The following is a 19,558-nucleotide window of genomic DNA, read 5'->3' as shown; positions in this document are numbered from 1 at the left end:
TCTCTTATAATTGTTTCATGATTACTTTAACATCCAGTGAAAAATACCAATTCAGTTTAATTACAGCAACTAAAGATTTATTTCTACTTTTTGAGCCATAGTTCTAGTCCAAGGCTTACATCCACTGAGGCTGTCCATGGGCATTTTTCAGTTGCTTGGGAAAACTTAATATGAATAAGACTTTCAGTGGCGGATCAGGAAATTTTTGTAAGAGGTTGCCCAATGAATGCCTAAGAGGGGGCCCTCCATCATTATTGCTTCAGTGATTCCCTATATAATCAAACTATTTTTTCCAAAAAAAGGGGGGCCTGGGGAGGCCCAGGGCCTGGGCCTCCCCTAAATCTGCATCGGACATAAAAATTTATTAAGTCTAACATTTTAATTTGATCTGACATACAGCAGTCTTTGTATCGGAGAGGAAAACTTGTCAACTCTGAGAATGTGAGTTTGAACCTGGATTTGACTACATTTATAATGGCTAGTCAGTTTTCCAGCAGAATATCAGCTGTTATTTCCAAGCTCTCTGGCTTTATCCTCCTATGAAAACTGATAGTGCTGAAAGTGGCTTTAAACACCAACAAACAATCTAACATATTGTATTATTGCTTGAGACCTTTATTATTGCTTGAGACCTTTATTATTGCTTGAGACCTTTATTATTGCTTGAGACCTTTATTATTGCTTGAGACCTTTTTTATTGCTTGCGACCTTCATTATTGCTTGAGACCTTTATTATTGCTTGAGACCTTTATTATTGCTTGAGACCTTTTTTATTGCTTGAGACCTTTATTAATGCTTGAGACACTTATTATTGCTTGAGACCTTTATTATTGCTTGAGACCTTTATTATTGCTTGAGACCTTTATCATTGCTTGAGACCTTCATTATTGCTTGAGACCTTTATTATTGCTTGAGACCTGTATTATTGCTTGAGACCTTTTTTATTGCTTGAGACCTTTATTATTGCTGGAGACCTTTATTATTGCTTGAGACCTTTATTATTGCTGGAGACCTTTATTATTGCTTGAGACCTTTATTATTGCTGGAGACCTTTATTATTGCTTGAGACCTTTATTATTGCTTGAGACCTTTTTTATTGCTTGAGACCTTTATTAATTCTTGAGACACTTATTATTGCTTGAGACCTTTATTATTGCTTGAGACCTTTATTATTGCTTGAGACCTGTATTATTGCTTGAGACCTGTATTATTGCTTGAGACCTTTATTATTGCTTGAGACCTTTATTATTGCTTGAGACCTTTATTATTGCTTGAGACTTTTATTATTGCTTGAGACCTTTATTATTGCTTGAGACCTGTATTATTGCTTGAGACCTTTATTATTGCTGGAGACCTTTATTATTGCTGGAGACCTTTATTATTGCTTGAGACCTTTATTATTGCTTGAGACCTTTATTATTGCTTGAGACCTTTATCATTGCTTGAGACCTTCATTATTGCTTGAGACCTTTATTATTGCTTGAGACCTGTATTATTGCTTGAGACCTTTTTTATTGCTTGAGACCTTTATTATTGCTGGAGACCTTTATTATTGCTTGAGACCTTTATTATTGCTTGAGACCTTTATTATTGCTTGAGACCTTTATTATTGCTTGAGACCTTTATTATTGCTTGAGACCTTTATCATTGCTTGAGACCTGCTTGAGACCTTCATTATTGCTTGAGACCTTTATTATTGCTTGAGACCTTTATTATTGTGAGACCTTTATTATTGCTTGAGACCTTTATTATTGCTTGAGACCTTTATTATTGCTTGAGACCTTTATTATTGCTTGAGACCTTTATTATTGTGAGACCTTTATTATTGCTTGAGACCTTTATTATTGCTTGAGACCTTAATTTGCTTGAGACCTTTATTATTGCTTGAGACCTTTATTATTGCTTGAGACCTTTATTATTGCTTGAGACCTTTATTATTGCTTGAGACCTTTATCATTGCTTGAGACCTGTTTGAGACCTTCATTATTGCTTGAGACCTTTATTATTGCTTGAGACCTTTATTATTGTGAGACCTTTATTATTGCTTGAGACCTTTATTATTGCTTGAGACCTTTATTATTGCTTGAGACCTTTATTATTGCTTGAGACCTTTATTATTGTGAGACCTTTATTATTGCTTGAGACCTTTATTATTGCTTGAGACCTTAATTATTGCTTGAGACCTTTATTATTGCTTGAGACCTTTATTATTGCTTGAGACCTTTTTTATTGCTTGAGACCTTTATTATTGCTTGAGACCTTTATCATTGCTTGAGACCTGCTTGAGACCTTCATTATTGCTTGAGACCTTTATTATTGCTTGAGACCTTTATTATTGCTTGAGACCTTTATTATTGCTTGAGACCTTTATTATTGCCTGAGACCTTTATTATTGCTTGAGACATTTATTATTGCCTGAGACCTTTATTCTTCTGCTTGAGATCTTTATCATTGCTTGAGACATTTATCATTGCTTGAGACCTTTATTATTGCTTGAGACCTGCTTGAGACCTTTATTATTGCTTGAGACCTGCTTGAGACCTTCATTATTGCTTGAGACCTTTATTATTGCTTGAGACCTGCTTGAGACCTTCATTATTGCTTGAGACCTTTATTATTGCTTGAGACCTGCTTGAGACCTTCATTATTGCTTGAGACCTTTATTATTGCTTGAGACCTTTATTATTGCTTTTTGATTTTCATATGCTTAAGTTAACTTTCAAGTATTATTTGTGTCTTGACTGTCAAAGCTGGTTAACATCCTCCTCAGTTGTTTCAAGTTCCTGCATAGGTGGAACAATTTAGAAGTAAGATAAGAATCTCTATGTTTTATCTTTATGTAACTTAAATACTACAGGATTAATGGCATTACACATAAAGTATTAGTAGTTATTTCTTTCTTCTTTGAGGGGATAATTGAATTACGTCAATAATGTGATGTATCGAATGTGTGCAGTCAATTATAAATGTGTTGAAAGAAGCACAACTCTAATTATACAAAGTTATTGCAGTGTATATGTATCATTTTGATTCTCATGGATCACATAAAATCCTGAAAGTCTGCAATTAATATCAAGGTTATAAAATAATCATGGAAAAAAGAAGGTTTTGAATTCAAAAATAAATTTTACAAGATAATTGTTTGAATTATTGTTTGAAGATGACACACAGAAAAACAGAATTGATATTCTAACTTAATGTAACTGTAGCTTGAAGTATTAAATTGAACGAGAGTTGTATTAAAGTCAGCTGGGAACTTCCTATGAATTCATAACAATAATCAAACTTCATCTTTATGTTGCAATAAAATGGTGAAAATTGAATCCAAACAATAAATATGTAATATAGAAAAGTGAAATGCTAGGTATCTGAATGACTTTTGTTAGAAATTGGATCATTGAAGCATCATGGTGATTGTATTTCAGAAAATGATATGATTTGTGCAATGGTTATGATCAACATATGCTGTACGATTCATGACATTTATACTGAATTTATTGATTCTTACAGTATCAATTGTTTCTAAAAATCTATTAATGATCTTTTGATACTAACTGTTGACAATTTATAAAATAAAACCTTCTCAAGACAACCACTTATTCTATGGCCTTAAAAAACTTGTGTTTCTGGTGTCATTCTTAAAAAAGAGTTGGTAAGGTTGGCTAAAATCTTATTCTTCAAAAAGTTTTGACTGGTTTCTTGGAACAGTATATCTAACAATATATATGTTCCTGCTGGTTTCAACAGTAGAAACAATCTGACTTAAAAAATACTTCTTGTTGAATATTGTCAAAATGTTAAAGGTAAACATTACAAAGTAGAGTAAGTAAGAATAATGGATACACCCCTTTTTATATAGAACACACAGGGATGTGTAATAAATTCACTGAAATCATTTGCCAAGTATCTTTCATAATGACTTATTTTAAGTCTTTTATATTCTATTAAAATCAATATTGTTCTTTTTTATCTATAGGAAAGCAACCCAATTACCTGGTACATGATTTTTTTTAAAAGCATGACACTTTGAAATGTTTATTTGAAATAGGCTTGCAAGCGCCAAATTTCCTACTGTACTAGTAAAACTTAAAGAAGAAGTGGTATGATTTTCAATTAGAAAACTCTCAACTGGAGACCAAATGATTCAATCATATTGGGTGCATGTACACTTTTAATATAATAATGAATGAGTTATTTATTCCACCATCAGATAGTGTTTTTTACTGTTATGTGCTAAAAGCTTCATTGATATTTTCATTATGTAATTATTTTATAACTTTGTAATTGTTTATTTTATCTTAATGAGAATTTATTTATTTGACATTTGGATAATATTGCAACAGCTTCCACCATTTCACACTGTTTTATAAATGACATAACCAAACAATTAACATTACATAATTACATTTAAATATGAAAGATAAATAATATAATTGGCTTACCTGTTTATGTTTTAAATGTCAAGATAGTAATTAAAAGTACGAAATTTTACCCATGTTCAATATTTCACACCAGTCGATAAAAATTCATCTCAGTAACGTCACAATATGAGACTTCTTTTCTTTATTATTTTGAAAACAGATATTAATGTTATTAAATTATGATCTGTTTATAATAGTTTTTTTTGAGGTTACAGCTTCATTGAACAGATTATTTGCCGAGTATAATGATTGCATTCTTATGTTTGAAATATAGGAATTGCGTGGACGTGTTACTAAAACTGCTTGCCAATGTATATTTCAATTGTTCTGATTACGTTTCATTGTTGATCCTTTAGGCAATCTAATTTTTAGAATCATCGCATCAATGCCAAAAGTAGCATACAAATTTGTTTTTCTGTAGAGGCTGTCTAGAATGAAGCTATATATGAATAGATGGAATATATAATTTTGATCGACCTATTTGGTCACAGAATGGGGATAAAAGAATTTTTTCACCCACATCAATCATACTATAATGAAATATTATCATATTCATTAAGGTTTTCTGTATATAGATATTCTTTTTTATCTCCAGATATTATTTCTTATTACTCTTCCTATTGTTAGGAAATTGATAAAATTTGTTTTGATATATTGTAAGATTAGATACCTTAATTATAAAGAAAATCTATGTACTCAGGCATGAGAACATGCTATTAATCATAATTCTGTCAAATAGTCAGGCTGTGGAGAAAAAAAAACAGTTTAGGTAGATTTTGATATTTGAAAAAGCTCAGCTTTAAAACATCCTCTATGATACTGTTGCAGTAAGTTAAATTAGTGTTGTTTTGTTTGTGTAGCTCAGTCCTTAGTTTTTTTTATACAGTCCTTTTTTGTACACTGTTCTTACTCACTCACTTAGATCTGGGTTTTTTTCAGCTTTTTTTTACCATAAATTCGTTTATTTTCCTCTTTTAATATTTGATTATCCCCTTAGTATTTTCTGCTTATTTTTGTTTAAAAGATGAAGCATTGTCAGTAAGTGAAAAAAAAAGCAATCAGAAATGTCAAGCATGAGTATTGTTTTTCATGAAAAATTGTAACAGTGTAGTTTTAATGGTGATGACCTCAATTGTTTTCAAACTCATATAAACACCTTGTTGACCTTCTGTAGTTTCTACAGCACTTAAGTTGAAATGCACAAAGTGAATAACAGTATGTAAAGACAATGCCTTGATTAATGTTAAAACACCCTGCAAACAATATATAAACATAAAAATCATCCCCTATATATACCACAAGCTGGTATTAAAGTATCAAAATTCATTACTGTTGAGTTGCTTTGACTTGTAAGTTTCCACACTCTATTTCTTGACATTGACAAACATTTTGTCTATATCCAGGAACTTTTGACATGTACAAATATCATTAAACAGTTGGAGTGACAGAAAATTTGCATTTTTTCATCATGTTTTTATCAATTCTTATATTTTTCAGTTGAACAAAAAATTAATTGAAGCTGTGAATATTGGAGGAACAGAAAATGTGATAAAAGGTAAGGATAAATCAATAGAAATACAATTTATCAACCAATCTGACAGAAAACCAGTCTGTATCATACCACTTTAGACAGGGGGAAACATTATGTCATGGATCCAAATGTTGATTTACATATAAATATTATGTTACATTTTCTGTCTCTTCTTTAGAATAACAAACATGTTTATAGTTTGGACACTTGTCTATTTTCAAGGCTGTATTGTGACCTGCAGGTGTTTTGTATAGGACACTTGCCTATTTTTTAATGCTGTATAATGATCTTTTTTAAAGTTTTTTGTACAGGTTCTTTTGTCTATTGCTTTAAGGCTGTATAGTGACCTACAGATGATTTGTATAGGACACTTGCCTATTTTATTCTGCTGTATAGTGACTGCCTATTTTTTGTACAGGTCACTTGTCGATTTTTATAAAGCTGTACAGTGACCTGAAGGTGTTTTATATAGGACACTTGCCTTCTTTTTTTGTTGTTATAAAATTGTATAGTGATCTGTAGATGTTTTGGTTAGGACATTTGCCTATTTTGATAGGCTGTATAGTAACCTGCAGAGGTTTTGTATTGGAATCTTGCTGATGTTTACAAGGCTGTATAGTGACCTGTGGAAGTATTGTATACATGGTATAGGACACGTGCCAATTTTACAAAATATATACTGGTACATACTATCCGCATAACACAGATAGATTTTCACTCCTCTGAAAAAAATCTACCTGTAAAATACCATGCCTGGAAAAAAATTACCGTGACAAATTATCCTCAGGAGAAAATATCACAGAGGAAGAAATAAATCGTAACATGTATAGTGATCTGCAGATGTTTTGCATAGAACACTTTCTGATTTTTCAAGGCTGTATAGTGACCTTCAGATGTTTTGTGTCGGAAACTTGACATTTTTTTAGGCTTTTATAGAGTTGCTTGCAGATATTTTGTATAGGTCCCTTAGTTATTTTTTTAAGGCTGTAAAGTGACCAAAGTAAGCTATTTTTAAATTGTCCATGTTTTCTCATATTAAACTGACTAGGAGCCTAAAATATTAACTTATTACAATACAATGTATACTAACAAATGTCTGGTTTGGACTGTATAGAGTATGTAGCTCATCATTGACTTGAAAAGACTGTTTCCAAATATATTTAATAGATTAACACCAAAATCGTTTAATTTAAAAGAAAACTTCAAAACAAAAATGTACAGTATATCTGATTTTTCTGCTAGATTTTAAATAATAAATTTTCAGTAAGATCAAAGAAATGTGAACATATTTGCACAAATCATTGTCATTAATAAATATGTTATTTTGGAATATTTATATCTATTTTATAACTTCTTACACCTGTTTAATGGTAAATTATATTTACTGTTGAATTCCACTATCCTAATTATATCATTTTAATGCAATATATGTTGTTCCTATGATTAAATCATGAATTTTTGTAATCTAGAAAAGTAGAAAAGTGATAACCAAATGTTTAAATTTGTTACTGCTACATTTTTCACAGTCAAAAGTATATAAGTCTGTATTTCACCAAGTTGTTTTTGTTTTATAAATACTGAGAATTTTAAGGTATCAAGTACATTTTTAAGAGAGATATGCCTTTGTTAACTAAAGATGAGGAAGAGGTCTCTATATTTGTCTATGGTGATAAGGTGTTTAGGTAGGTTTTCAGGATTTCCTTTCAAGCCTACCTGACCCTACAGGACAGGTGAGCTATTGCCATAACTTGGCTATTGCCATAACTTGGCTATTGCCATAACATGGCTTCTGTTTTCCATTCTTTTGATGTCCATTATTGCAAATTTTTGCATAAAGTTTCTGCTCTGAAAGCACTAACTATTTCCATTGATACTTAGTCTGAACAAGGAGGTTATATTAGAAGGAGAGAGGACGAAAGACGATAATTACACATTAAATGTTACCGACTTTTCTGTAAGTGGGTGTTAATTAGTTGAGATCAACTCTGTCACAGCGGGAGATTTTGTCCTAATTACATACCCGAGTAAGAACGGAAACACCCGAGGTGTCATAAACTGACCGGATATACAATTATTGAAATGTTAATCAAGATTTTTTGTGATATTTTTTTATTAAGTAATTAAAAATTAAAATTTTATGTTAAAAGTAAACTTATTACCAATAGAAATAAAACGAATATCCGTCTCATTGCCGTCAATGTTAATATCAACAGTCATAACAGAAAGTCACTTTTACGTTGTTCCCAATAAATTTCTCTATGTTTCAATTGCAAATATTCCTTCCGGTCGTTACCGGTCACCGTAACTAAAGTACTTTGCATATTCGTATATTTTCTATGATTATTACCTGCCAATTCTCATAAGCAGAAATTGACAGGTGAAGCGAAAATCTTTGTTTAAAGCAATGTAGTGTTGAATAAAAACCGCTCACTATTTTTCCTTTAAACCCTCATAACTTAGTCATTTCTTTATCTTTTTTTACCGTAGACAGACGATTGATTTTGAAATTGCGCGTCCGATCTTTTTACATATCATAAACACCTATACACTGCGTTGTTACCAAATATACAGCTGAACTTTAATGACCCAGTCACTGATAACAATCACGTGACATATGCGATTTATCTAACAGCCCGAACTACTCGAGTACATCAGAGGGCCATGTCAAGTGGGTGATAAACATGTCGGTTTCTTTATAATTTTATCATTTTTCTCTGATCGAACTGCTATTCTGGGGAGGCTAATTTTGTATCAAGCAGAGTGTACACTCTCCTTCTAATATAACCTCCTTGGTCTGAATGATCTGTAGAGTTTGGCGATTTTTATTTCCTGCCAATCATCCAAAATGGCCACCATAGCTGAAATTAAAAACATAAAGGTGAAAGGTATTGGAAGTCTTAACTTCTTGAAATGATAATGTCTATTAGTGAACAAAATTCCCAGAATGTCAAGATTTACATACTTTCCTTTCCCACCAAAATAATTGTATTACTCTTTATAGGTGTTATTGCACTTAAATATGGATTTTTTAATCATTTTCACTTTTTTGCAATTATCTTGAAAACTATAATAGATAGACACAAACAGTAAACATCAAAAATGATCAGCAAAACAAGATCTACAAAAATGCAAATATGACTGATCCTATCAATTGAATCCTTAGAAGAGTTATGGCTGTTAATCAAATATTTTTTTAATCAACTGATTTTTGCATTTTTCCTCTCAACAGGATTTAATTAAAATGAATTGTCCTCTTCCAGATGAAAATTTGTAAATATATAATAAAATGTAAAGTGGGATACGTTATTCCACAGATTTCTGTGGAATAGCAAATTAGGAAAGTGAATGGTTTTGGTTGTATTGAAATCAAATACATTTGTAAAGAATTGAATGTAAAATAGGTCATCCACTCCTATGAGCAATAAGTATTTCTGCTCAAAATGTTCCTCTTAGTTCAAATACTCATAGCATTCAATGTATCCAGTTTCTTTTCAGTGTATGTAGTATTGTAAATTTTCAATTCCATATACACAAGGGATTTGTTTTTGTCAGATTGTATGTCACATGGGAGTTTTACAAACATAGTTAATCTACTTTGATACCTTAAGTGTGGAGGAAACTTGACATAAAATGAAATTGATAGAATATACTTGGGAGAACAATACAATTTTATCATTCACAAACACAATTGCTGTAATCATTTTCAATTTAAAAGCAGAATATTAATAATTTTAATGGCAGTTTCTTGTCAAAAAGTAATTATATTTTGCCGTAATACCTCATATTTTTCATAAAGTTTCTATGTTGTCATATAACCTTTAGGCTGATATGATATTTTCATTTAGTTTTATAGAAGTTGTAACATTCACCATTATTTGACAGTAATATAGTTTTGGAAGGAAATTACAGATCCAAATATAGAGATTGTTATTGATAGGAAATATGTTGTTGTTTTAATATAACCAAGACTGTATGATAGACATGTATTATGACATTGCTTACTCCTTACATAACAAAAACACATTAGTTTCCCGTTGTTTGGAAGCACATATTTGTATTTCATTATAAACACAGACATTTTTCCTACCCTTTTAAGTTACAATGTCTTTCCAGTAATGAACCAATCAAAAATTGGGAAACTTATCAAAGATACCAGGCTTACAATATAGTCTTCCAGACATGCATTTCTTCTACATATCCAACCTTGTCTATCATAAAGCATTGAAAATAAATACCATAAAACATCAGTTAAGTTACACTTCCTGGACTGAGAGATAAACGCTTTTTCTCATGCAAGTAAAAACTATTAAGGCATATTTAGATTGGAAGATAAATCTAAAACAGTCACATGACCTTTATGATATTCAAAAAAAAGCTTAACTGCTGTGTTTTTTTGTTTTAAGAACTTTTTTCATTTTTATGGTTATATGAATTTTAATTTTCTTTTTTTACACTTGATGTAATTATTTTGGACAAAAAAAACACCTTTGGAAATTTTCCAGAATATGATGGAATGGAGACTGATGGGTTTAAAAGATATCCAGAAATACCAGAGAAATTGTATAAAATGTCTATACAATTATTACATTTTACCCAAATTATGCAACAAATCAAGAAGAGGGATCAAGAAAGGAGAGACCAATTGTCACGTTCATTATAGATATCCATAATTTCCCTATCATTGAAACGTACAGTCATTCCTAACAAAAACCACTTCTTCAAAAATATAACTTCTACATCATCAAAAAGATAAAAATCACAGCATAAAAGTGTATTAAATTGTATGAAATATATCATATAGCCTACACCATAGAGAAAGAAATGAGATTATTATCAAAATAATGCTATTTTTATTTCTGCAATAATACAATGAAAGTCAGCAGTGATTACACATCAATACTCAGGAGCTTATTATCATGGATATAAATTTAGCAATCTTACGTAATACCTTTGTAATGTCTGACGATAACCCTTTGATCTATTGTTTCTGGTATTTGTTGTTTGATGCTTGTACTTGTTATATCCTCCATCAGATCTGATAACTTTTTGATGGAGGTGGGGAAAACTAATTTCCAGAGAAATAGAATAAGATATATAACTTCCATTAATATTTCCACAACAAAGCATTGTATTGGACATCCAAGGTTGACCTTGTAACCTGTGTTACTTAATGTTAGAGGAGTAAATGTTGCAATCAAATTTAGACTCTTTCTATCGCTCACTTCAAAATAGTCCTGTGAGTTTATAACTAAGTTTTTAGGTGCAGGTTTTAACATTGTTGTAATTATTTGTGTATAAATCAAAACCAAAAAGTTGGTCTCACAATTACTTGTTCTGAATTTATTTATTAATTTTGTTGAATATATTGGATATTCCTTAAAACAGAAACTGAAGGATTTACCCATCGGCCTTGGTTCTTCACATTGTTGATTAAACTGATTGTTGATTAAACTGATTGTTGATTAAACTGATTATTGATTAAACTGATTGTTGATTAAACTGATTGTTGATTAAACTGATTATTGATTAAACTGATTGTTGATTAAACTGATTGTTGATTAAACTGATTCCAATTTCTAGAAATCTATCTGAAAAGCAATATGTCAAATGAGTATATTCTATTTTTGATGTTTCCCTCATTCCTATCTATTTACTTTGTTTAGTTGTTTACAAAAAGGATACATAGAAAGACCTTAATCATTGATACACACATTACATATAGATATTAATCATACCAATGTTTACTTAAATTTGCTTGAAGAATAAAAATCACCAGACTTGTGTATACCAGTACATACAATGTTATATTTGTTATTTTGTAGCGTGCATGAAGAATAAAATCACCAGACTTGTGTATACCAGTACACACATAACAATGTTATATTTGTTATTTTGTAGCATGCATGAAGAATAAAATCACCAGACTTGTGTATACCAGTACATACAATGCTATATTTGTTATTTTGTAGCATGCATGAAGAATAAAATCACCAGACTTGTGTATACCAGTACCTACAATGTTATATTTGGTGGACAGGAGATTAAAGATGGAGATGATAGATTACCTTACTTACCTCTAAATCAGGTAACTTACTTAGTCTTAATCTTCCAAACCAGGTATCATAGTGATATAGTCTTTTTTGTGCTGTTGTGGTGTAAAGCAATTACCTTTTTTACTTCTAAAAAACTAATTATGTGAGGTTCATCCTCTCGCTTAACTAAGTGAAGATTACTTTATATGTATACCCTAATTTAGGGATGATTACTAATGCTGCATTTTAAGAGCTGAGAACTGACTGAAAATTACCTTACTTAGTTTCATGTCAGATAATAAAAGCTAAATGCAACAACCAAAACATGGTAAAACACAAAAGCTGAGATACAGCCACCAAAATATGGTAAAACACAAGAGCTAAAATACAGCCACCAAAGCATGGTAAAACACAAAAGCTAAATTACAGCCACCAATGCATGGCAAAACATGAGAGCTAAAATACAGCCACCAAAGCATGGTAAAACACAAAAGCTAAAATATAACCACCAAAACATGATAAAACACAAAGGCTAAATTACAGCCACCAAAGCATGGCAAAACATGAGAGCTAAATTACAGCCACCAAAGCATGGCAAAACATGAGAGCTAAAATACAGCCACCAAAGCATAGTAAAACTCTTTTGAAATACAGCCACCAAAATATGGTAAAACACAAAAGCTAAAATGTAGCCCCAAAAACGTGGTAAACACACAAAAGCTAAGATACATCCACCAAGACATGGTAAAACATTGTAAAATACAAAGGCTAAAATATAGCCACCAAAACAGGGTAAAGCACAAAAGCAACAATACGGAATTCAAAACATGGTAAAACACATAAGCTAAAAGACAACAACTAATGTATGGTAAAACACAAAAGCATACAGCCATTAAAATATGGTAAAACACAAAAGCATACAGCCATTAAAATATGGTAAAACACAAAAGCATACAGCCATTTAAATATGGTGAAACACAAAAGCTAGATTAAAGCCATCAAAAAATGCTAAAACACAAAAGCTAAAATGCAGCCCCAGAAACATGGTTAAATACAAAAGCTAAGATACAGCCATCAAAACATGATAAAACACAAAGACTAAAATACAGCCACCAAAACATGGTAAAACACAATAGCTACAATACAGCCACAAAAATATGGTAAAACACAAAAGCTAAAATGTAGCCACAGAAACATGGTTCAACACAAAAGCTAAAATACAGCCACCAAAACATGGTAAAACACAAAAGCTACAATATAGCCACCGAAATATGGTAGAACACAAAAGCTAAAATACAGCCACCAAAACATGGTAAAACACAAAAGCTACAATACAGCCACCGAAATATGGTAGAACACAAAAGCTAAAATACAGCCACCAAAATATGGTAAAACACACGCTAAAATACAGCCACATTAAGGATGTATTCTTCTGACTTTCAGTCTCGTTCAGTCTCGTTGAAATCTCGTTCTTGAATTATTTCCAAAACATGCGATAGAAGTGGAAAATATCAATGAATTTTTAAAATATTATAATCAAACATTAATCGGTGGAAAAATTGTGTATTTACAATGAATGGTTTTTGAGTAATCCAGTTTTATTATTTTACGACCAATCAAGTCAGTATTTTTAGCCAAAATTTTGAGAAAATGGGTGAGGGATACAAAAAATGATTTTACAAGAATCATGTACATCCCATATCATTTTGGTCTTTTCAAATTTCTTAGATATGTACTTTTTCAATCATTTAAAACAAAAAAAGTTGAATCAATATGCGTTTTGTTCTTAAAACTGAGAAAAAACACAAAAATACAAAATTGACAGCATGGTAAATTTTACACAAAAAAGCGTCAAAATATGATAAAACTTTCTTAAATTAACACCTACCTATAGTTTTTGTAAGTAAACTTTATTCAGATTGGTCCACTTCATCTTTATAGAAAGTAAGAACAAAAGTTTAATTGTGGAACTGTAATTTTTTCACGATAATAGCCCAAAAATAGGTAAAAATCAATGAAAAATGGGAAAATCATAAAAATTGGGCATTTTCAAAGGGCCATAGCAAAAAAAGAAGTGCACCAACATATGATTTTTTCTTCACCAATTATTTTGTTACAGTCTTATAAACACAAAAATCAGGTCAAGAAAAAAAGTTTAATTCCAGAAATTTTTGGCTCCTCAGAGGTGTACATCCTTAAAACACAAAAGCTAAAATACAGCCACCAAAACATGGAAAAACACAAAAGCTAAAATACAGCCGCCAAAATATGGTAATTCACAAAAGCATACAACCACAAAACATGGTGAAACTCAAAAGCTTTGAAAATTCAGTCACCAAAAATATGATGAAACAAAATAAACAAATAAAACAATAAATGCTTTTAGACAATAAATGTATGAAATATCATTGCTGTAATGATCACTCTTTCTCCTTTATAATTTTACAGATGAACTAGTTTTCATCCAGCTAAAATTATTGTACATGCTAGCATCTTGGATACCACTGAGACCATGACATTTAAAAACAAAGTGAACATTCATTTTTTTCTAAATGACTAGTGATATTAAAATCTAAATCAAAAGTATCCCATGGTTTAACATTGTATTTTAAAAATACATACCAGCACATTTACAAGGCTTGTCAAGATAATAAAACAAGTGAAGTCAAACTTTTTAAATCTTTGACAGTATCTTGCTGAGTGAAATTATGTCTTATTATCTCAGCTTCAATAGTTATATAGACTAATGGCCTATATAAAGAAGTTATTTTAGTAAACAATATATGTTTGATTTCCTGAATGTGTTTACCAGGGAAAAAGAAAGTTGAAAAAAGGTATTTTTTTCTGTGGAAGTTATAACAAAAATGCAAACTATGGATTTGATTTTTTGACATAAAAATTTTGTTTTCAACATTGATTAAGATTTAGTTTATAAAGAATTTTATACAAGAGAAAATGCAAATTCAAATAAGCATTTTGAAAATCTGTATAAGTTGCAGTTATCTAAGGAAAGGACTTGAATGAAATGATAAAAAAGATATGCAATAGAATCTTTCACATTTTTGATCTTGCAAACATCAATCTTCATATATTTACCAGTTATAAATTACCTTATTTGCTGAGTTTTCTTGCGAAATAAGATTAACAGAAGCCTGTAATTAACATTGAAAACTTTGATTATAATCTGTTGTATGATACAGTTACCTTGAAATCAATAACCCAGACTAGGAACAAAGGGATAGATGAACAGGGGACCAGACCTCAATGTAACGTTGATTTAGCAAGACTTAAGTTAAACTAGGAACAAAGGGATAGATGAACATGGGACCAGACCTCAATGTAACGTTGATTTAGCAAGACTTAAGTTAAACTAGGAACAAAGGGATAGATGAACATGGGACCAAACCTCAATGTAACGTTGATTTAGCAAGACTTAAGTTAAACTAGGAACAAAGGGATAGATGAACATGGGACCAAACCTCAATGTATAGTTGATTTAGCAAGACTTAAGTTAAACTAGGAACAAAGGGATAGATGAACATGGGACCAAACCTCAATGTATAGTTGATTTAGCAAGACTTAAGTTAAACTAGGAACAAAGGGATAGATGAACATGGGACCAAACCTCAATGTATAGTTGATTTAGCAAGACTTAAGTTAAACTAGGAACAAAGGGATAGATGAACATGGGACCAAACCTCAATGTATAGTTGATTTAGCAAGACTTAAGTTATAGTAATAGTAATGCTAGTGATGTTAGGTTTTCTCTACATCACTTGCATAGTTCTATTTTTATTGTAATAACATAAAGGACTCATTTGACAAAGTGAATTGTTTACAGAAATCTTGGATATGGACCACATTCATTCATATTAAATGGAATAAGGTCAAATATTGGATGTTATTGATAATCTAACTCAATTGTATTTTCTTTCATTCTTGTCTGTTTTGTGTACTTAACCTCCACTTTCTGTTTTTATAAATGGCATCACATTTCCTATTCATTTAGAAAATGGAATGTGCATGTTTCTGTCTTTCGTTTTGTTTATCTTAATTTCTCAGTTGTCATGTTTGAAAGACAGGTCGTTGGAACTTTGTCTATAGAGAACTGTGTTTTGCTTTAGAATGGATCTTATAATTATTGGAAAATTCACCAAATTTTGTAATTGAAAAAAAACTTAACTATTGATTATGTTTCATACAAAATAGAAACTCAATATTTTTCATAAATATTTCAAATGTGTTATGGCATATTTCAAATTACATCATGAAATATTGAAAGGTGATGGTGTATTTTAATTATGACTGATTGCTTTTTTGCAGGAGTATTGTTTTGTTTATTGCACTTTTTGCATATATTTAATGATATTCAATAAGTAGAGAACAAAAGAATTGAGTTCTCTCTCTGACAGAAAAAAAGGTAAATGATGTAATAATTCATGATTTAAAATCCCTTCACATGCCTGTCTCTGAGTGCAGGATTTTCATGCTGTGTTGAAGACTCATTGGTAGCCTGTGGCTGTTGTCTGTTCTTTGGTCAGGTTCTTGTCTCTTTGACACATTCCCTATTTGCATTCTCAATTTTATTAATAAAACCAAAATTTTATGAACAGTGCTTTCATTGCTGTTCTTTGTCTTTAAGTCACTATGCAACCTTTTGACAAAGAGCAGGTTCAAGATGGCCTCTAGCACTGATTTGAAGATGCTTGAAATATTTCCACTCAAAAGTCAGCCAATGTATCCTTGATTGTTGTTCTGCTATTTTAGCTGTATACCAAATAAGGATAATATTCACATACCACTTTATTGGTGTAAGTATTCAGTCTTCACTTGCCTCGAGTTGTATGCTCTTCAGTAGCTTCAAACAAGCAATATATTTGTTTTCCTTTGCAAATGCTTTCAAATTGACATAACCAACTTCATAAAAAAAGTGATTTTTTTGAAAATTTTGGATGAATTGATTATAATTAGCAAAGTTTTTGAGAGAGAAGACCGTGTTTTATTTGGACGCATTATTATCTGCCCTTGCTACTGTATGGCATGCCCTTAATACAGTGACATGCTACAGATACATAAACAAAAAACAAATGTGAACTGAAACAAATTTGAAAATAGATTATTAATTGGTTGTATAAATTACTGGAATTTAATGCACTTGTAAAACTTGACATATTGATGAATTTCCCACTTCTTCTTGTATCTGTGTAGGACAATAAATCACAACTAGGCCTGTGATATTTCAATACAATATTCTTCTAAAACAATTTGGGATCTACATTTTTGATTCTTTAGGGACTTCTGCTTAGTGTTGTATTTGTCATGATCAGGAATCTTTTTTATGAATAATACTTCCTATGCATCCTTTTTGTGCTTCATAGTGAGCAGTTCTTAAATATGTGGATTACTTTAGATATATTTAATGCTTGAAGTGCTTGATTCAACTTTTCCATTTATGGCAAAACTTTAGAAACTTGACAGTTTCTGTCATAAGGACCAGACATGGCAGTCATTATGAGACATTTCACTGCTACAGTTTTGATGCAGGAACATTTAGGTCACCCAGACTGACATTTAATCTTAGGGCAACTTGGGTTATGATTCTCATAAATTACTTTGTTATAAACATTCAACTATAATTTATCTTTTTTTGACTAGAAGTAAATTCTTACTGTATAGGTAGTGAAGTTCCTTATGATCATAAGATTTTTGATCTGCTCCTTTTGAAATATGCATTTAAGTAAAAAAAATATTATTTAATTTCTGTAAGCAACAGGGGCAATTAGTGTTACCCTTGACTGTATATCTGTCCAACCTTCCTTCTGTCCTTATGTCTGTTGCATTTTCTTTGACCTTTTTAAGTTTAACTCATACAAATTTCATGAAACTCATACATGATGCTTATAACCAAATTTGCATACAGAGTTTTAATGTGGGCATCGGGTCACTTACTTATCTCAAGTTTTGGTCTTTGTAACTCGGAAAATTGCCATTAAAAAAAACTGCATTCTAACTTCAGTTGCTTCATCTTAATTGTTTGAACTCATACACAATTCTAAGAATTGTTTACCATTCTTAAGTAATGCCCCTTTAAAACTTTGAAAATTATTAAATTCTAATATTTCCACTGCACTCATACCTGGGAACAGTGTATCAATACATGTATAATTTGTTCCTGCTCATACATAATGCTTAAAATAAAAACTTGGAGACAGAGTTCAAATTTGGGCAGTGAGAAATCATTGTTCTAGAGTAATCCCTTTTTAACTTGAAAATTAAACAGCTTGACCAGGGGCATTCGAGTCCTCTATTTTATTTCTCTTAGGGTCAACATCAGTCTTGTATACACATCATCTAGTTTAAACAAATTTGTAAAATTTGTGAACATATTTGGACAGCTGTAGAACTGAGAAAACTTCCTATTTTTTCAGATGAATTTTCTGCATTCAAAATATGGAGCAATTTATAACAGAAATTTTGTTTTGCTTTGTTTATTGATATTCTGTCAGTTTTAATCAAGTTTAACTTTCATGTTTCTTAATTTCCTTAATAAAAATGATATTATTTCGCCGTTTAGTCAAAATGTTCAAAATGGCTGCTTTGTCCTAGACGACACTAACTGAAGCAGATAAAACAAGAATACATCACCAGTTATCACAGTCTGAACTTTTGTAAATGACTCAATTTAAATGACAAGAAAGTCATTTGACTGCATAAGTGCATTGTTATTTATAAAATATTGTATGATAGAGTAGTAAAGAGTGGTCACGGTTGATTGGTTATATTAGTTGATTGCCAAGTCATGTGTTATCTCCCCTGTAATTAAATTAGCACAGGGTGAGTAACTCTTCATTTTACGCAGAAGACGAAGCTTATACATGTTCTTCTTTTGTTAAAATGTTTGCTAAAAAAATATTTTTTATGGATGTATTTATTTCCCAGAATAGCAATTTCCTTGCATCTTAAGAATATTTACTTTTCATGAATTGCAAGTGGCTTAATTGAAAATATGATATAAGACTGTCATACATATTTATCTTAAAGTATGATATAAGACTGTCATACATATTTATCTCAAAGACACATGCCAATATAGTTCACACTTGTCATTACGTCTTTATTGCAAAAACATATCATTGGCTTTACCTTTTACTAAGTGCAAAATAAAATTAATGTAATTATTGGACATCTTCCTGCTCTCCATGGCATATCGTATGAAATTGCATTTAGTACAAATGTATTTAGTTTTTTTTATTTCATGCATAAGCTAATCATCAATCAATTTATTTCATGCAAAAATCTGACAAATATAGAATCATATAGATATGAGGGGGGATAGGACCTTTATCGGGACTCTGTGATCGGGTTTTTAAGCTCAGGATTTTGGGATTGACCCTTTTAGGATCTGGGATTATTTTTTTTTACAGATTTCAGGACGTCAGGATTTACTTTATTTAAATTCAGGACCTCGGGATCTCATGTTTTTTAGTCCAGGATTTCAGGATCAGAACCCCTCCTATCCCCCCTCAGATATTAATAGATGCCTATTTAAAGCCATTACTATTAACAAAAATGTT

General features: G+C 30.9%; 1 protein-coding gene across 5 annotated transcripts in view; it reads left to right on the top strand.

The window, feature by feature from the left end:
• LOC134725940 (short-chain dehydrogenase/reductase family 42E member 1-like) overlaps positions 1-19,558 on the top strand; it is an 82,175-nt gene that overhangs the window by 44,342 nt on the left and 18,275 nt on the right. For all 5 annotated transcript variants that reach the window (XM_063590242.1, XM_063590243.1, XM_063590246.1 and 2 more), the window contains exons 4-5: positions 5,919-5,976; positions 11,922-12,037. In XM_063590242.1, the coding sequence (XP_063446312.1) occupies positions 5,919-5,976; positions 11,922-12,037 (174 nt within the window). The remainder of the gene's footprint in view (positions 1-5,918; positions 5,977-11,921; positions 12,038-19,558) is intronic.

This window comes from Mytilus trossulus, chromosome 7 (genome assembly GCF_036588685.1).
Source record: "Mytilus trossulus isolate FHL-02 chromosome 7, PNRI_Mtr1.1.1.hap1, whole genome shotgun sequence".
In the NCBI taxonomy this organism is placed as follows: domain Eukaryota; kingdom Metazoa; phylum Mollusca; class Bivalvia; order Mytilida; family Mytilidae; genus Mytilus; species Mytilus trossulus.
Note: the sequence above shows the minus strand (reverse complement) of the source record. Positions and strands in the feature narration are given on the sequence as shown.